This window comes from Dermacentor andersoni, chromosome 2 (assembly GCF_023375885.2).
Source record: "Dermacentor andersoni chromosome 2, qqDerAnde1_hic_scaffold, whole genome shotgun sequence".
Lineage (NCBI taxonomy): Eukaryota > Metazoa > Arthropoda > Arachnida > Ixodida > Ixodidae > Dermacentor > Dermacentor andersoni.
This window is the reverse complement of record NC_092815.1, coordinates 84,268,134-84,288,619: the sequence shown is the minus strand read 5'-3', so window position 1 is coordinate 84,288,619 and position 20,486 is coordinate 84,268,134. Positions and strand designations below refer to the sequence as shown.

General features: G+C 47.6%; 1 protein-coding gene across 2 annotated transcripts in view; it reads right to left on the bottom strand.

The window, feature by feature from the left end:
* Positions 1-1,655: 1,655 nt before the first annotated feature.
* LOC126541736 (sodium/potassium/calcium exchanger Nckx30C-like) overlaps positions 1,656-20,486 on the bottom strand; it is a 259,728-nt gene continuing 240,897 nt past the window's right edge. For both annotated transcript variants that reach the window (XM_072286453.1, XM_072286454.1), the window contains 4 exons: positions 19,036-19,155; positions 17,910-18,046; positions 6,127-13,605; positions 1,656-5,006 (listed from right to left, as the gene is read on the bottom strand). In XM_072286453.1, coding sequence (XP_072142554.1) covers positions 13,344-13,605; positions 17,910-18,046; positions 19,036-19,155 — 519 coding nt within the window. In that variant the 3' untranslated portion in view covers positions 1,656-5,006; positions 6,127-13,343. The remainder of the gene's footprint in view (positions 5,007-6,126; positions 13,606-17,909; positions 18,047-19,035; positions 19,156-20,486) is intronic.

Genomic DNA, 20,486 nt, shown 5'->3' with positions numbered 1-20,486 from the left:
GACAGGAGATAGTGTCCCGCCGTGCCCACTGGTGAATGATGCACGTACGAGCATGCTCGGTACCTCCAGATATTTCTTTTTTTTCCTCTCTCTCTCTCTTCGCACTTCTGCTCTGGTTTTCTTTTTTTTCCCTCGTACGGGCCACATCGATCGGCGATGCGCAGAAATCTGGCGAAACAGGGGCGCGGTCCAGCAGCAGGCCGCACCACTACTACGCGGCGGCCGGGGTCGCGCGGGCCGTCGCCGATGGGATTTGCGGACGTCACTACACTCTGTTCTCAACAAATCTGTGCAGCGCAGCGTAAGCTTAAGCCGGTGACAAGTTAAAAGTGCAGTGGCTGAGAATGCCAAGGATGCAGTGGCGAATACACCGTTGTCCAACTCAACGACAATCTGTAGAAACACGCCCTCGCTTTCGTGATGTCATGGCAGGGGCGAACTTCTATTGGCTTCTCTCGGTAACTGCGCTTTGCAGCGCGATGGCACAGCTGGAAGGTGCTGTGCGTTTATGTAGGCCGACCTCGCGCTGAACCATTACGCTTATTCACACAGTGCCTCATCAGCAGGCTTTTGCAAGATGCTCACTGTTAAGCAGGGTATGCGAGAACGGAGTTTACTCTTGGACAACCTAAGAATTGAGCAGAAGCACCGCTCGCAAAACCGCAGTGCACCTGCTCGCTGTGCTTCCGCACACCAAAACATAGTTCCCGAGAGACGCGGGTAACGAAAGAAGTACGCCTCTGCCGTGACGTCATGGAAATGAGCGAACGCAATTGGCTGGCGCATCTATACAAATTCTCTTTGAAATCCTCTTTTTTCCTCGTTTCAAAGAAGGGATGACGGTTATTCGCCCGTTATGCATCACTGGGGCTTCCGTGTAGTTTCCATTAAGTCGGTGTCTCGCAGAGTACGATCAGTGGAGGACAAACGAGGAGCGGTTCTTCTGTTTCTCTGCTCTGGTTGGATAGCGCAACCCGTAGGTTTGGCTGCACTGCACGGAATTTGTGAGGCAGAATATAGGCATATGGTGCGTGGGTTCTGCTGCACTCATGGTTCATCCATACCTGCTCTCAGCTGCTTTAGTTTTCTGCCGATCGAAGGAATCACTATTATTAGGCTAAATATGCACTGTACTACGTAGCTGTACATTAATTCAGTTGCTTTAATACCCTCCAAAAATGTGGAATAGATTCATGCATTGGACGGCCATGTGTACTTGTTTTGGTGACGATGAGGCTGAAGAGATGAACAGTCTGACTTTGTCAGTCATTGAGAAAAGAGAAGAGAGAGAGAGAGAGAAAGAGAAAGAGGGGGAACGAATGACATGTGTGGTGTACTCCGTTGTACGAGGAGTCCTCGCGAAAGGAAATATTATTGGTCCCCATAGACTGATGAAGTTTTCAGGGCTAGAAGAAAAATGTGAAAACCATTAAGACGACAGGAGAATAACATTTCAGCACAGTGCGTGGTCCTATGCGCGCATGCGGCGGATCAGCTGTGCAGTTGGAGTTTTGTGATATCGTGGTTTGCTCGGTGCTTTCTGTATTCTCTTAAAGCACTTCCTTTACCTTCTGTAAGAGAAAAAAAGAAGAAAGAAAAGAAAACGGCGAGAAATAACAGAGGACACGCACAAAATCCAAACATAATGCGCAAGCTTTTCAGTCTTATTAGCACTTTATTCCAGCATCCGCATGGCGTACACGCTGTACAACAATTATGCACATAGACTGGGAGAAAGGAGCCTTGGCATGCCGTGAGTTTCGCCCTCAGCGGACTTGTGGAAAAAGAGCGCTTTATTGTCAAAGCATTTGATGTTTGCCATCGTAAAGCGTTCCCGTATACCTCCTCCGATGGTTTTGCACATCACCAAACAAGTACTCTTAGTACATACATGGACGTTATTTCAATTTTGCCCGGCCCGAAAGTCTTCTATCTATCTAGTAAACGATATCTCTCTGCGAAGTATATATCTTGACTCTGGTCACACACCGACTTGCAATCAAGGCACTATTAGATGGGAAAGGGCACTCCTTACACTTTACGTGTGCTTTCGCCGCACACAGTTTATTCGGCATCTCACGTACTATAAGGGATCAGATGAACGAGTAATTGAATGCGGAATCAAGGAGAGGAGTTTGGGACAGGAAGCGAGGAGAAACCTCTGTATCGTGTCAAAACTAGTCACAGATTTTTTTCTTTTTTTCGTGCTTAGGTCGTGTAACGAAAGGCTCAACGGAAGCGCATTCAGAAACACGACCTTCCGTTTTGCAAGCCAGGAGGCAAAATTCACGGGACGCCAAGCCCATTTCCCACTGTTACGGCTTCTCTTGTGTTTGCTGTCAATATACATCTCTGGCAATACGGTCAACACGGGCGTTATGCACGCGACCTGCATCACCGTGCGCGGCACATCGTATTACCGAGGCAACGTTAACAAGCAACCAAAGCTGCGTTCTCACCTTGCTTGTCTCAAACGTGTTTTTCTTTTCTTTTTCTTTTTCTTCGTTCATCGTCTTCATTCCCCCACAAAAGCGTGCAGGGCTATCGTATATTATATACAAGGTTCGTTCGTTTGTATATTATTTCACGCCACATATATGCTTTATTTTTGTGTACATATGCCTTGTCGCTTTACATCGCGAAGTACGTCGATAAAATCACTCGTGACACGGCCGATATTATAGACTTCTCGTAACATGAGTGTAATCAACACGACTGTTTAATAGTCGTGCAGAGGAAGAGTCGGACTATATATCGTGTACGTTCACTTATTCAGCTAGGTTTTATCGAGAGGTTCCTTTTTCGCACTCGAGGCCGACACATTCGCGAAGGATTTTATCGGCGCGTACCTTGCGATGCGGGCTATACGCAACAGCATGGCAAGTGTCTCACTATAGCAGCTAACTATGTCAGCACATGGGCTAGAAAAGACACGGACGACGCGAAAGGCGATATCTTGAAATGAAAACGTACCTATATATTACTACCGCTGTGTACCTTTCTGGTTTCATTTGACTGTCTAATAGATAGATGGTATGGTACACTACACGTGTGTATGGTACAGGATACAGTGAAAGAGAACGAAGTTTTCTTACCGTGTTCATTGGAGCGACGTCGATTGGTTGCGCAATGTCATTGTCGCACGGGTCGCGTCTCGCCCGAAACGTTGGTTCGCGAGAAGCCAGCGCTACTCTTCCCGTGCTCTATCGTCTTACGCGTAGTGCACGATAATTCCTTCGTTAACACTGTGGATTCTACTTTCGACCGTATTCAATAGGGAGTTATCTCAACGACTGGCGAAACAAACTTATCGCCGTTTCAGCACCATGACTCTCGGCATATTCTCTCAATAACCAGCGGCGGAAGTGAATAATCACTCTGGCGAACAATTCGAAATAGGGTTGCGGCTATGAAAAAAAAAAAGACGCTTGATAACATCACTCAACTTATCATGTCCTATATCGTTGCATTCTCTCACCGCGACAGCAAATTACTCGCGCGCTTTAGCTAATTGTATAATACGTCAATGGGGAGGCCCATAACATCTGGTGCGTTCAGACACATATACGTCAACATTTTGTCGACGAAGCACAAGGTACATAACAAGAAATGGCACATGCAGAGTGACGAGAAGAAATATTTGTCAGCAAAAAGAAAACTTTGGGGGTGTACTGATAAGTGCTGCGTAACAGCGTCATCAGGCGTCCGTCAACTGCCAGCATCATCGGCTTTCGACTGTCATTGTCTTACAAATTGAGGCTCGCACCAATTCTGGAGGCAATTTTTCAACATCATTCCACTGCTAGTGCCTTTTCGTCGACCTATACACCCAGCGAGCAACTACGAAACTTCTGACATCGCTCACGAGAGCCAGATAACAATCGGGATAAACAAACAACCGTACGGGAGTACACATAATAAAGCGCGCACAACTATTTTTTTTTGTGGAAGCTCGCATTACCGACAGACGCAACTTCGGTATCTTTTGTACGTGTTTTGGATGGAACATAACAATTTAAAAAAGAACACTTTGGCTACAGTTGCACTGACGTCTGGGCGTTTCTACGCTCAGTGCAGCTATGTTTCGTTTGCGCTGGCGCAGACACATCAACAAGAAATTGTAACGACTACTCGAAGCATCATCTTGAAGCCCAATGCGACTGATTAGGCATTTGTACCTCGAAGCTTTACGTTCACATCACAGCCATCACTTATTAACTTTCTTAATTTAAACTGATCAATGGATCTATGTATTGCCATTCTACATTAGTGCTATTTCGACGTCTTGCTAAGCCCGTTTAATCAAGCCGTTAAAAATCGGCATTGAGCATTCGATTTGACCAGCAGCGAACACAGTGTAGACACGATGCAATAGAAGCGCTCCCTCTGACAGAACTAGTATAACACCTTGGATGTGTGGTTGCAGGCGGCTTCCTGCTTCTCATACTTGTTCACCAGTGAACTTTTGCTTCGAGGTACAAATAAAAGATACTGCTATTATGTGCGCACAGTCTTGTAGCTTCACACTAGAAGCGGAGCCGCTTGCGCGTTCGCTACATTCAACCAACGCACCCCGAAGACATCTTTAGCCCCTTCGAATCAAGCCGAAGGGAAGAGAAGACCACTTGATAGCCTTCGCATTGATGCACTCGAGTGGACACGGCGGCCTCTAGTCTGCACCGTGAATACTACTAGTTAAGAGAAGGAGATTTTTCACCTGAGGGACGCTACCTCGATGTACTGTACTGCTCGTCTCTACGATGGATGTACACACACGTGTTCAAGGAGACAAGGTCGAACTCACACTCAAGGGATACATTCAACGGTCACAGTACGTATGTACAGACTATGTAGACTTTCTTACCAATGTGTACACGCGGTGATGAGGCACCAACTTCAGTGAGTTCAAACAAGGCTCAGCCACAGATATGGGCATGTACGAGAGAATGTCCTGCAATCACACGCATGAATTCGCTTAGTTTCTGTATAGCGACGGCGCTATATAACTCTAAGAAGAATTCCGGGGAAAACGGGAGTAACTGCGCAGTTAGTCCCAAAAAGGGCGCTTTCGTCCCTCAAGGGAGTAACTGCATGGATGTGCGTGCCGTGTGCAAATTTTGGAGAGTAAGTGTTTAGTCCCTGGTCGGAAAGAGAGCAACGGGAGGACGAACGGCAACAGTTACTCCCCATGCGCTCCGCTGTTTTCGTCCGTGTCGTGCAGTGATGCGGCAAAAACTGTATTGTCTATAAATCGTGACTAGATCGAAGTTCGTGCACTGTCTATTGAACTACGTGCAAAGCAGCACTTTGCCTCTTCGTGAGAAAATTGCGTGAAATTTAAAGTTGGAATGTGAAGAGCCATGCCCTTCGTGCGCACACCATAAGTGAGCGATACACATTAAACGCGGAAGTCATTGATAGACTGCCAGATGTTGCTGGTCAAAAGTACCTAATTCCTTCTATTCCAAGGAGATTACGAACTTAACTGAAGCGATGTGTAGCTCAAAGCGACAGAGCAATTGTCCGTCTCTGTCGTCTTAGGTGCCCCGTTTGAGCTCGCTACACGTTTACATCGCCTAGTGCCTCAGTTTAAAGCACCCGAAGAATACTCGGGCAGATTTCTTTTCGCACTCGCTTATGGTTGCAAGTACACTCAACGTTACACTCTCCCCGCACAGCATACACAAAATGCAAAGTCGCTTTTACATTGCCGCGCCTGCGTTCTGATGCTTAACCTGTCTCAATTTCCTACCCCGACAACCAATCTGCCGTGGTGCAGTGGTTAGAGTAGCTGACTTGGGAGCGCGAGGATGTAAGTTCGAATCCTGCTTTCGGGCATCTTTTTTCTTTCTTTTCTTTTTCAGCTCAGTAATCATTTTTATTAGGGTAAAAATGTCTAATTTCATTAATTCCACCTTTGCGGAGCATCGGAAATAATGACCGTTACTCCCTTGAGGAGCATCGGAAAAGAGCAACTGTTAGTCCTCGGAGGAGTAACGGCATGGGGAGTAACAGTTCATCCCCTCGCACTTACCCCCTCAAGGGAGGAATGGTTGTGGCAGATCAGTTGCTCCCCTAAAGGAGTAACCTCAGTACCCCATTTCCTCCTTTTCTTCTTAGAGTGACGTCTCTGTCGTTAGGTTGGCAACCTATTGGCAGAGTATCGAAGGACTCTGGTATTGGCCTGCCCTCTCGCTTTGCAGACGAAAGCGCGCTTCTAAAACGCGGTCTCCTATATTGAGAAAGCCATGTTGGCGGCTTGGGTTTTACTCTCCGAAGAAAGGCTTGTTTTCAGCGACCATCAGCGACAATCGGCGATCAACAGCAGCGCAGGAAGCAGTGCCAATGTAAGACCAATGTTGCGTCACATTTGTCACGCACAATGACACGTCGCCGCAACATTGCACTTACATTGTCCCCGTCTCCAGTGCTGAGTGAGCCACGATTAAGTGCGGTAGGAATTCGGCACCAGTGCGACATGCCCGGTACTGGTCTGCATACACCGCTTGCGTGACCTTCAAAGGCGCCACCACCTAGATTACACAGCGAACGCCTTTGCTGTCAGAGCGCTGACGTCAGACAAGTGGCCAGACAACCCGCAAAATCAAGCGGTGACGGCGACAAGCAACGCCTTCTGGATAATAGAACGCCTGTGTGCTTTGAGCCATGACGTCATGTGGCAGGGCCGTCCGCTGGCTTGCTGTTCTAGCTTTCCAACCCGCTTAGCTAGCTTATCCTTCTCCTGCTCTAGACCGTCTAGTTGCGACTCTAGCACACAAATCCTACAGATAAAAACTTCCCCGTTGGCTTCAGCGTACCGATTCAAACCGGGTTTCTGCACTTCATTGGAGGCGACGCTTAGCACGATATATATATTTTTCAGATCATGGTTTTCAACACGCTTTCGGCATTCGCGCGTGACCTCGCCGGTTAATGTGCGCAGAACTTCCGTTATCTCGAAGTGTGTTGTCGCAGTCGGTAAGCGACATCGATCGCGTTCACGTTTGCGTCAACCTCAGCCGACTTGCGTGACGCTCCCGCTCCAAGCACGCAGACGTTGTGTGATCAATGTGGTATTGCTTTGAGTATGCTGTTCGCCACCACTGCCGGGCACCGCATTCCAAATCTCATAACAGCCTTTGCTCGAGTCAATGGTTCCTCGCACCGGAAGAAGGGATAAAAAGAGAGATACATAGACATGACTATTTGCGTCTAACCGCGTTTTGCGACTTTCAGATTCCGGACAAGCATCGCGAATGTCGTGTCGTTTTCCGACGAGTCCTTGCGTGTTTTAGTTATGCGGGTACTACATTGTTTCCGGGAAGTTTCTCGTTACAATCGACAGCCAAGATAATTATAATAGCGTGCAAACCTATTCGCAGATAGTGCTCTTCATTCGTGTCTATTTCCGCTTTGCTGAGCGCCTGAGTGTGTTCTGTTCGGCGTTGCTTAAGGGCTGATATCGACGCGGCGGCGCTAGACGTTGTTCGATGATATGTTCACGGATGCGTGTTTCTCTTGAGCGTATTTTGAAGCGAGTGCCAGACTCGCCTGCGTCACTCGGGCTTAAATGTATACAGCGTGTATACTCATAGCCTTCGCAGTCAAGACGCCGTGGCCATGACTTTAACAGAACAGAAAGACGCAGTGTTCGTCTATCTACAGTGAACCAACCGTTCCAAGTGAAAGCTTCGACGGTTTTATAAATTGGCTTTAGCGATGTTAACGTACGCGTAGGTGGGCGCTATGTCACGTCAGCAGAAAAACAATAGAGCCGTCGAAGTATGTGGTTTTGCTTAATGCGGTCACGCCTATAGGCATGAACTCAATACTCGCTTCCCATCTCGTTCGTGGTATGTCAAGAAAGCGCACTACTTATTTGTCAGCGTGCGATAGAATCTTAAAACAGCGTTAAGTTTGTCATTGGGGCTCTATCTTTCCTGTGTCAGTCCTTTCAGTCCGATAGGTGTAATGAAATATGGATGTTCTTCTGATAGCTGTCATTGAGACGTTTAGCTAATTTTCGAAATCTAAGGTGAAGACCAATGAAATTTGCAATGTAATGTAACTGAACATTGCGTTACTTCCGACTTCCCAATGACTTTACCTGGATAATATATAAAGCAGCTTTTTTTTTCTTACCCAGGAATGAGGTTTGGGGTCAGATAGAATTCACGATTGGAAAACATGGTATAGTTATATTAAAAAATAGATTTTGTTTTCTATTCGACTGTCTTTGAAGAAGCGGGAACTTTCAAGGACTGTAGTGAACTGTAGTGAGCCTGTGCTGAATTATTTATCGTGAATTAAATGCGCAGTTTCTAAATTGTGCAATGCTTCACTTGGAACGGTGTGAAATTTATTTGAAATATTATGAAGGCTTACGTTTATCGGGAGCTCTAAGCTCCGTCAATCCAGAAAAGACGTTCAGCGGAGGCCGATCGACTTAAGGCTGCACTTGCTTCCGATTTTCGTTTGATGCTGGACGACCCCTGCGAACGGGGCGAGGAACTTCTAGCCGTAGCCAGCAAGCACTGCTGCTTACAGATGGTGCTGTAATGGCACGACTGTTTGAATGTAATTCACAAAAGCGGTTAATATAAAGCCGACTCGAACAGTCAGTTATCAGTGATGTAGTGATAAAATTTACAAAAAAATAAATAAGGTAGTTATACTCATTATTGTTACAACTTTAATTAAACTTATTACATATTTATTGAGGCGATCATATCGCGGCGATTCCATTTTCGCAACTGGGTTGAAGCCGCTGTATAACCAGGTTATATACTACCACATGGACGTTTCAGAAACGTCTTTTGTTTCTTCCAAATAGTACAGCTTATGACAAGCGAAGGCAAACCTTGCCTGAAATCACGCGATTCCAGCTACAGCATCTACATAAAGGTTTCGCGGTTCAAATAAAAAAAGGCGCCATAAGCTACGGTATTCGCTGCGACATCCAAATAAAGTAAGTAGAGCAAAGGCAAATCGCATAAAGTACAAGCGTCGAACGCAACCAGAGGCCATTGCGATTGCAAGGATCGTTCTGCTTTGGTTGTGTTCCTTTCTCATTATCAGCCGCACCGACTTCCATGAAACTGAAAATAATGGCGAAGCTTCGTCAGTTGGCTAAGGCTTCGTCAATAATGGCGAAGTTTTAGCCAACTGTTAACGCCCGTATGATGAGGACTGGAATACGACTGGAACGCACTCGAAATGCGATCGCTAAAAGCCCTTGCAATACAGCAGGAACAGAACCGAGAAATAATCGGTCGCATTACACCGACCCACCTTCCACTACGGAAAGCCATCGCCGATATTCATGTTACCGCGGCACGCAATGAAGCGACTTGAAGCGTCAAGGGTTTGAGTAAAACGCATAAATGAATAGACGTCAATAGCGCGACCTCGCCATTCTCGAAAGCGCTTGCATAACAGTGCATAGTAGTAAGCTGTGGTGGCAAAGAATGCACCGAGGCTTTATACCACAACTCCCTAACGTGCAGTCGCACAGCTGTACACTTAAAGACACCGAAATCGCCACTTCTCCCTTTTTTTTACTGGGGACAACTCACTCGCGCATGCAACAAGTCATAACATCTGGTTCTTTCTTTTGAGCACAGGCGGATAAAGAGTGCTCTTCGAAGAGAATCCGAGTAACATTACTTTTCTTTTCTTTAACGGACATCCTCCGAAGACCCCCACTACTTGGACAGAAAAACCAAATAGTTAACAACAACCACTGTTATTTTTTAGGCGCAGATATAGTAGTTTATACAGTCCTTCACTGCGAATAACAACGTGAGAAGGAGCCCCGCACCAGGAATACAAATCCACAGACGAGGCCTGCCTCGTCGTTGGGCCGTTTTCTTCCGGCAGGACGTGCGAGTGGAACGCTCCTCTGGGTGCTTCCAGTTGACGCGAGAGGGCGTGACGGGTTCTCGCTCGCGCACCCGGAGCTTCGCAACCGAGCATGGATTCGTAGACCATACACCGACGGCATAGGTTTTACACCCCGGGGAATGGGTTGGCAGCAACACGGTTCACGCGAGTCGCCCTCAGTTGTAGCGAGCGACAAACACACGTTTCGGCAAAAAGAAGAAGAAATAAAAAGCGAAAGCTTTCGGGGTGGCGGGTGGTCTTGGTGATTATGGCCGCGAAGGAGGCTGTGGGCGACATCTGTGGAAGGCTACGTGGAGAGACCTGGGCTAACAATGCGTGGACGCCGTACCCTTATAGAAGAGTACGTATCTTTGCGAGAATGAATACGTAAACAGTCTGTAGGGTGTCCATAGACGTTTGGTAGAGTGCTTTTGTTGCTCACAGACTCGTTGCCTTTGGCTATGCAAATTTCTTGTACTTGCTTGGACCAGTCATTAAATAGTCTCTTTTCGTAAGTCTACTTGTGGTTCATAACGTCCTAAGGCTTTATATAACTTCCTGAGTCATTACTTGATAGAAATGCTCAAGGACAGCCAATATGCTGTCACTAGACGTTGTCTCGTGGAAAACATCTTTAGACTTTCTACAGACTGCCTAAATGAATTTAGTCAAGGTAGCACAGGGAGAATGACGATGACTACGCCTCTACAACGAGATGCTTGAACGATGTTCGCGAATGAATTGTGCAGACCGGAGGGGAAGTAGAGAACGGGAGAAGAGGTGACGCGGAGGGAAGGGGGTCATGACCATGATCAGTCCTTCGCACCGTACGTAGTCTGAACGTCGGAGTTTTACGTCTGTTTGAAACGAACCCGCGATCTGCGCAGGTGCGTAGAGAAAAACACGATGTATTTTTTTTTTATCAGCGTATATGCGGAGGCTCAACAAAAACCGAAGGTAAACCGTTATGGAAGCTGTGCTGTTTCTGGTCCTCGGTTTCTATCATTAATACTTTTGCTGGAAGCAAAAATGATGCAGTGTTTCATTTACTTATTGTTATTAAATCATCTTTTATATGTATAATTTGTAGCCACAACAGCACCAACATTACTGGATGCAAATATAGGAAGTATTTAAAAGAAATATCGGAAAATAAAAAGAAAACAATGAAAGTCAGCTTTGAAGTTGATATCTGAGCTGCAGTAAGAACAAATTCACATCACGCCGAAGTGTCCTGTTTCTTCTGTTTCTTTTTCTTCTGCTTGCTGCAATAGTTTTCAACAATTGATTTTAGAACAACATATATATATATATGGCACGGCGGGACGCGTTTCGAGTACTTACTGTACACTTACTCAAAGGGCGGGTAATTGTGCCTATTAGTTGTTTCCGTCGCCGTAACCACTTGGTATAACACACATTCCCGTTCCTATAGCACGAACACAAATGAAGATATATAAAGAAGCACCCGCGACATCAAAATAAAGCGGACAAGAAGCATCACGGTTATAACAATCGATGTTATTCCCCGAACCCCTTAGACATATGTGAGTGCTGATGCGATCTATTTCAGATTCGATACCGCTTATTTGCCAGAGGACAAGGTTCTCTAATTTTGCGTCGCTCTCGTTACATGCGCCGCTTGTGCGCTTGTCACTCCACGAGATGTCAAAATACTCGCAAAATAAAATTAATTTCCGCGCCTAGTGGGCTCAAGATAAAGCAACAATTCAGCCCAATATCAAAGCGAACTTACTGATGGCCCGAAACTGCGCCGATCGCTCTCTTTTTTTTTCTGTATCAGCTTCAAGACGACAAGAACACACAGCGTCTTCTAACCAACGCATAGTCAAGTTATAATAGCGCTGTTTTTCATCCGCGTTAGAACCCTCTCTGCAGCTTCTAAATAAACTCAGTAATCCTAAACAGAAAGGTTGGGGACCGCTTGTAAGGCGCCAAGCATATAATTTTTTTTTTTTTTCAGGCGGTTTAACCGAATTACTCGTATGTGTGTCCCGGATGGCTTTAGTATTGTTCCTTAGGATGACGAACGGAAGAAGTAAAGTGTTTGCTCTCCTGGATATCTGTTGGTAATAATCTGAAGACGTCTGCACCACGCCACGTCCACAAGCACTTCCGCGTGGGGTGGAGCGACAGACTGATGAAGAGGGAAGGAAGCTCAGTTCCGACTGCCATTGTTTCACGTGGCCCCTTTCGCAAAGCGAGGCACAGAGGCCGCGTTTCGGTGGCGCTGACCAACAGAAGCGCACGATACAAAGAAGAGGACGTATAGATAGATGGAAGCGAGCTGCTGGAAGACCCCGACCTGACACGAGAATCGAGCGTTGCTTCCACCTGACGCACACGGAGGATTGGAAGCGGAGCAGGGGACGCTTTTCCTTTTGTGTGTGTGTGTGTCTTATTCTACACGCCACGGAATTTCCTTTCTTCGCGGCCTTGGTCGCGAGCGCGAGTCGCCTCCTCAGTGACTAAGCAAAGCACGCAAGCGAGGAGACGTTAGAGGTACAAGCGTCGCGCTGCTCACAAACGTGAGACAAGGTGATCGGTTACTCCAGCTGTGTGGGCAGCCGATAAATCTCTGGGTTGCTACGAGGCGATAAAGACAGAGAGAAAACGGCGTATACTCTTATCGTTTGCAAAAGGCGCGCGAACACTATAGAATGAGCGCCACGTTGTACGCCTAAACATCATCGACAGCTGCAGGAAACCGTCTGGTTGTTTGTGAAACACGCCTCCAAGTGGCCTGCATAAAAAGGAGACCTACCGCAAGGCTGCTGCAGAATTAACAGGCTTTGAGATAATCAGCGATCTTCACCGTACTGGTTTCCTGCATTGCGATAAGGTGGCATACTTTCTTTCTTCCATTTTCGCCACACGTACGATGATACGTGAAGCCATCGCTAACGTATCGGCGCCGAGGCGCTGCACTTTTCCAGCACTTAAACACCCTACGAAAGGACCTCACTTTGCAAGTTTGTGGATACCGGTCTCGCGGCAGTCACCACACTTGTAAAGTTGACTGGATGCCCCGACTTTCGAGGCGATGTCCTCTGCGCCGCGAAGTCCCGTCTCAGAAGTACATGTCGCGTTGTGTCAGTCGTAGTCGATGATTGGCCTGTCATCGCGGTCATCGACGACGTGTCCCCTTCCTTTCTCTTCGCTCGTCGCGTCACGCCTGTTCTCAACGGCACACGTTGCATACGAGCTCCTCCAAGCGTTGTAAGCGTGTGGCCGAACAGCCTTCGCCGCTGTATCGTTGAGGAGCAACGGGCGGTTTTCCCAGTGTGGCACGTCCAGAACCGTGTGTATCGTATGGGACGCAGACCCGCGACACATCGGAGATTGCGGCAGAAGACACGCGTCATTTCCTGTTCCATCGTCACATTGCGCGCACACTCGAGGAAGGTGGAGAGGGAGGGTGCACAGTGCGGAGAACGTCTTCATCGGATCCTCAGGTAATTGATGATGTCGGTGCAGCGCACCACTTCGTACTCGAGCACGAGGCTGCAGGCGATGAAGACGAAGTAGAGGAAGAACATGACCATCGCCAGGCCGACGTTCATGCGCCAGCGGAAGAGCGCGATGGTGATGATCACGAACAGCAGCATCATGAAGAGGATGAAGATGGAGCAGGCCATGCCGCTGCTGCTCACCTTCACAGGCCCGTATATCATGCACGACAGCAGCCATGGCAGCGGGAGCCTGCGCCACATAACGTTCACATAAGCACCGCGTATACGCATTGCATGCACAAGAGCAAAGGAAGTTGTGGAGTCGGAGTTCGAGAACGAGACAGGGACAGGAGGACAGGCACGAACGAGCATGCCTGTCATCGGGTCCCGTGCCTTGTTCTCGCCTTTCAAGTCAATTATTTAATACTAGCCAGTCCGTTCCCAAGCAGAGAAGGGCAAGTACTTATTGACGTCACCGCAGCCGCCATGTTGGCACAGTGAAGAGGTGCATCGTTAATACTATCCTCTTATCTCCGGCTTATTTTCAACAGTGCCATGATAATTTAAGAGAACTACGATATGACGGCTGTTATATCGTGCGAATGTTTTATTGATGGAATTACAGCCAGATTACAATGTGAAACTGAAGCGGGTTTAGGCCCGTACTCAGGCAGATTCAGCCTTACATTTCCACATCTTCTTTCATTTCACGCGGAAAGTAAGGAAATATAAGCTTCTCGCTTTCTCTTGAGCCCTTTCACCTAATCTCGTGTTTTGGGAAGCCACCGTCACTCCTGCAAATATATGTGTGGGCCTTCAGAATTTATCCGATCGGTCCTTGGCCGGTCAGCTTCACTTGGATGCTGGCGTATTAGTGACGCCGCTCCAAACAAGCGTTCAAAATTTCTCGTTGGGGCGGGAAGAGGTTATCTGCACGTTGGTACAGTTGGCAACTGGGCAAAAGGGAATGGAATGTGTTCGAATACCCTGCCATGAGTCGCCGAGGCACTGGCTTCACATTCCCCGACTTTCGCTGTGCTGAAATCGGCAACAGCCAAGCCGAGGCGCAGCCGTATCCTAAAGTCAGTGAATACGAGACCGTGCTACGACAGCTGCGCTAAGCGAGTCGCAGGAACACCAGGGCACTCTGGTAATTAAATCGGTGTCAGAACCGACGCTCGCTGAACTAGGGTCGTGCGTGCTTTTCTTTTTCTTTTTTTTTACACGTCACATGTATCGTCGCAGTGCACAACACACACGTGCCCGGTGCTTTCAGCATAACGTGTAAAAGCAGAGTTCGTAGTGAACGACTAGATGCACAAACAACGTGTCTTTACAAGGTGGAGTCTGTGCAGTAGTAGTGGTATACACGGCAGGCATGCCCAAACAGGGAGTTCTACGCTAGGTTCGCAACTTGAATAACAAATAGGGCTCATTGCGATCTCTGATCTGCGAGGTTATTGCACTATAATACGCAGACACTGTGTTTTAATCCAGATATTTTGCTCTATACAGTTACTCTCTTACCCTTCTTTTCTTTTTCTTTTATTTCTCTTTAGCGAGATTGGTTTGCGGGTGGGGTGAATGTGCGCGTGGCGGACTTTAAGCGTTCTGCAGCAAACGCTGACAAAACACTGCAGCAAAAACGCTTGCTGTTGCGTAGGCACGGTCACTGAACTCGGAACAGACTTGCTGAACCGTGAGCCGGCGTTTTGTTTTGCTTGCCAAGAAAGCGGGGTGTAAGGCGCCCGCGTGCAGCTCTCTTTCTCTGTGCTTGTGCACTCACAAAAAAAAAAAGTGATTCAATGAAAACAAACCCAAGTATTCTACGGAGCTGTTTCATACGAGACTTAACTGTGACCTAAAGGAGCACTGAGATAAAAGTTTTGTGCCCCGAACTTTTCTTTTTCTTTTTTAGGTAGCTGTCGACTTCATAACCACGGTTCAAATCATTGATCAATATTCGTCGCATGCACCACGAATAATTGCAGCGCCTTTCATGCAGCGAGACTTCGGGGGGGGGGGGGGGGGGGGGGGGAAATGAGTCGACTTTATACTCTACATTAAAAAAAATTCTCTTGCGCGGATATATTGTATGGATTTTCTTGAAAAAAAAATGACAAACCAAAATGTCGGCTTTGGTCCACTTTCACCCCTGATTTTAGCATAGAGATGGTTTATGTAAAAGTGCGGCACAAAACGAATTTGAATAGGCCTGTTTTTTGGCCTACCATTTCCGTCATACTATCTCATTTTAGTTTTTGTTTTTAGCTAGATATGAATTTTTGACATCTGAACCACGGTTGACATAGTCTCGTATACTACCACTTCACCGCACAGCGCAATGGCTGTCGTGCTTCTGTTTGTCGGCACACGCAGCATGGAACTGTAACGCGAATTTCCCCAGCACCTGAGGGCTAGACTGTCCTGCCCAGTCCGAAAAACCATTATAAATGTTGCGTTCGCTTTGCTTTCCTGCTGTACCTTCCACAGCGTGCCAGAAGCCGGAAGCGAGGGCTCTCGGAGCTCGCTTCTTTTATCGCAGCTCGTTGCTTTTCTTATTGCGATAGCAATTATATGAACACTCCAGGCGCATTTCTGCTGTCGTCGTCGCCGTCGGCGGAGGCGCCGTGATGTTTCGCCTCCAGTCCAAGGGCGCGATAACATCGTCGCCGCGCGCCGTATGCTGTATATGTGCGATGGAAAGCGTGGGAGGGTGAGCGGACGATGGTGTTATATTCCGGCTGCTGCTGCGTATGACTCGGTATGCCGCAGCTACGCGGGCCCTATCTTAAAGGCGACCTGCAATGCGGGCAGAGCGCCTCGAGTTCTGGTAGCTTCGTGAGCGCTGTGTTTTCACCGCGTAGTTGGCGTTGAAGCGAGAGGCAGCACAAAGGTCAGTTCGCTCGCTGCCGCTGCCGCACTTCCACACCCCAGCGCTTTGAAAGCGAGTTTCCGCGGTCATCGAGGGAGATGTGTTCATGTTTTCTTGTGCTCGCGTGACGCCATGCTTGCTCAGTTAATTAGTAAGCGAACGTTTACAAGTTTACACGGCCGGAAGAACTACTATTTTGACTTCGTATAGCTGTCTACTAATTTGCTATCGCGATTGATGCTTCGCCTTTCGGGCAAAACTGCGGCTTTTTCTTGCGTTCCAGTTGACATGGCTTTCTAAAAGAGAACTTTGGAACACACACCTGAGTGCGCACGCTGGAAGCGTCTGGTACACACGAGGTGTTTATTCCGGATAAAGTTGCACAAAGCGGTGAAGCAGTGCCGGCGTGTTCTTCAGCGCGTGGCTGCGATAAAAAGCTGGTGAGAAGGCGCGCTCGGGCTGTTTGGCGGACGCCTGTCACGAGGCAAATTAACTCTAGTGTTCAATATTCATTACAGCTACGTGTTCATTATTACATTCATTACAGATACGAAAGTATTGTGGTCATCATCATCATTACTGGACTATACGATGTGCACTGCAGGAAAATCGTCTCTCCTTTTGTTTTGTAAAGAACCGTGTTTCGAGATGAACGTACGCGACATAAGCTCGCCAATTTTTTTAATAGCTCCAGACATCGAAAGTAGAATTTTATTTGCTACAGTATTTCATTAGAAGCCTGTTTTCGCAACGTGAAATTCTTAATTGAGCACTTCATATTCTTGCTTCGCTTAGGCCAATGTCAGTTCGGCAAAAGAGGGCATGTCGAGGTCAGTTCCATATTGTGAAATTTCCTAGTCTCCTTAGTTGCAGGGGCTGCACTAAACGTGCGCGTAAAAAAAAAAAAAAAAAAAGAAAAAAAAATTGGGATCTTTTTATTGAACTGCGATTTCCGGCAGCCCGAGCATCGTGATGTCTTTGGGAAGTAGGACAATAAGAAATGGCAAAAAAAATCTTTATACTGGCTTTTGGGACTGTAGCGTACAGTTTTAGGACATTCAAGTAAAAAGAATTAGATCGAACTAACCAACAGTAATTTTGCCAGTAAACAATTGTAAACTTTGTAAATGCATGTAGTCAAAATTTGAAGCTCTTAAGCAAGTTTTTCTGACTAAAATTACCAGTAAACATCATTACACATTGAAGACAAAGGTTTCTAGGTTCAGCAAGCGAAATTATGCAGATATACAAACCAAAATGAGTTTGATATAATTTTCGCGTGGAGCCATGTTCACGTGCTTCACGTATTTGCGCAAGCTTCGCAAGCACGTTACGTGACAACGAAACACTATTCAGCAAAAATGTAGCGAGAAATGACTCTGAGCAAGATAGTAAACAGCCATGATTTTTTACAGGAGAATTTTGGAGGGTCGAGTGTCACGCCTGGGGCATTTCGCGTGCAATCACCCCGCTATTGAGCCGAGCTACATCGCCACTTGTGATTCCAGTCTGAACCTTAGAACAGAAAGATTGGTTTAAAGCTGTTCGCAAAATGATAACTCGATTCGACACGTCCTTGGAAAACGAGCCATAGCCAGACGAGCGGCAGTTCAAAACAGTAGGTGTTTCTCCCACATGGCGGCGCACAATAACGTTGGATTGGTTACAAGAGGACTCACCCAACGGCCACGTCGAAGATGTTGCTTCCGACGGAACTGGACACGGCCATGTCGCCGAAGCCCTTGCGGGCAACCAGGACGCTCGTGATGAGGTCCGGAATGCTTGTGCCCGCCGCCAGGAAGGTCAGGCCCATCACCTGTCAACGTGCCCCTGGGTCACTCACCCGGAAAGCGATGGCTTTCTACGTTACCGCGCGTCGAATGGCGCAACGTGCGAGGCCCTCCATTCATTTGTCACTAAATACATGGATTTATTTAAATTTCGGCCTCATAGTTTCAGTCACTCTGTTGTTTTACAAATAGCAGCGTCAGTTCTCCCGACAGCCGGGAGAATTTCTGTAACCAATTTCTACCGGCACTCACCTCCCATTGGCGCTCGGAAGTAACGTGACAAACTGCTGGGATAAATTGCCTGCAGGTTTGCCCTAACGTAACCTAATTGCCTGCATGTTTGCCCTAACCTAACCTAACCTAACCTAACTTTCCTAGAGCCAATAGGACGTGAGTGTCGGAAGATGTTTCCTTTACACTGCCTTCACAAACTGATCCATATTCGACAAAATACTGCATTGTAAATGTAACGGTTCGCAGTGATTACGCGTGCTGGCGCCCTTACCACCTTGAGGCGCTCATAAAGATTAATTTGCTTAGAAAGTTAGACGAGAAAAGTCAAATAAAGCGTACTAGACAAAACCGCAAGAACGTCTGAAGCTACAAGTACGATTGTTAGAATAATTCATGCGCCAACCATCGTTCCCACGCGTCTAGCAAGGAATGAATTCGGAGGCATCATCGCGCCACACGACTGAAGCCAAACGTGTCGGCCCAACACGTGATCGCACGTCAGAGTGTGCGGCATAGGTTTCAGCGATCCCACTCCGCAGGCAGAGCTACGACAACGACGGAGAGTGCGCTTGTTAAGGCTGGCGGGCTTGCGTTACGCCAATGCTCGCGCCTGGTTTATTTCCTTCTTTCACCGCGAAACTCCACGTTCCCTCGGTCGTTGAACGATCGGAGCACCAGAGTTTTCGGTGCGGTAGGTTTTAGTGGAGACACTCAATGGAGTGTAACGGACAGGGAGACACGACGAAGGCGCACGCACGCGAGAGGGCGCGCATGTGTGTACCTCGGTGGGGATGCCTAGCGTGTGGCCGACCACGGTGGCCCACCAAACCATGAGGTAGGAAAAGATGGCGATCCACGCGATGCTGCCCAGGAAGGAACCGGCCACGAACTTCACTTTCTCCTGCACCGTGAGAAGAAGAAGAAGACTCGGTAAGCATGAAATAACCAACGCGTGATGTTGCATGCAAGAGACGGCGTCGAGCTCGCGCGCCGAGGAACCGGGGCTTTACGGCGAGACGGTCAGAACTACTCTCCGCTGCTCCGGAAGAGATCTCGCGCCACTTTCTGCGCCCGGGCACGCGCACTCCTACCAATGCATCAGCGGGCATACCGCTGCAGGCTCTATACTGTCAAATGGCGAAACAGGGTCTCTACTGCGTTTGTCCGTTTCCTTTCTTCCTGGTCTTTTGTTTTTTTTCTTTTCGAGGCACAGCGATATACTTGCGAACTAGACTTAAAGAGAAGAATGGAAAAGCAGAAGGCTGAGAGAAAGTCGCCAGAAACCCCCTTATTCATGGCTCTGTCACTTATGCCGATATTCTGCCGCCGTTGCACACATACGGCTCCGCATCTCCTGTCACCATCCTTGCTTTTACTTTTTTGTCCCGTCGTTTCTTTTCCGTCTTGAAAATGTTTTTTAGCCTTCGACGGGGAGCTGAAAGGAATATATTTCTTCAATATAATAGAGCGTGGGCGGAGGGGAGAAGGCAGAAAATAATAATAAGGCGAGAAACTTCTCGCGCATTCTGCGGGAGAAGTTCTCTTGCACGCGCGCACGCGCTGTCGACAGCGAGACACAGAAAGCGCAAAAAAAAAAAAAACGTTTTTGTCCCCCTTTATAATATGGTAGATAGCGCCGGTGGCGTTCTCTGTGCGGTGAGGACTAGGCGAGCGGCGTTAAATTATGCATTCGGTTTGCGCCGCAGCTTCTCATGCAGCTCTCGCGCGTCGCGCGCGCGCGTTCTCCGTGGGGCTTCCGGAGCTTCCTCCTTTGTTGTCCTGCTTATGTCGCTGCTGCTGATGATGGTGCTGCTAGCGCATTTTTTTATTTATTTTTATTCATTTTTTTATTTATGTATTTTTTTGTCGCAGAGAATCACGCATCCCAAGCCTTGTTGCAGGTCAAGCATGACCAACAGTGGCCGCGTGCATTACGCAGATTGTCGTTCGTTGGCTCACCCCCCCTCCCCTTTCCCAAGAGAGCAACATCTAGTAAATGTACTGATTACATTCGTTTACAATGTCGTAAACAAACAAAATAAAGTACCGTGTGTCGACGGGTGAAGCTGTGTCAGGCACAAAGCGACCTGCATGTTTCCAAACTTCGAGAGGGCTTCAATAAAAAGTTGTGCTTTGCGTATTTCGAGTGGGTTACCACTTTACGCTCGAAACCCGAAGGGTGTGCACAAGCGGAGTATGCGTACAGTGCTGGTCGGTTGTCTTTTGCAACGC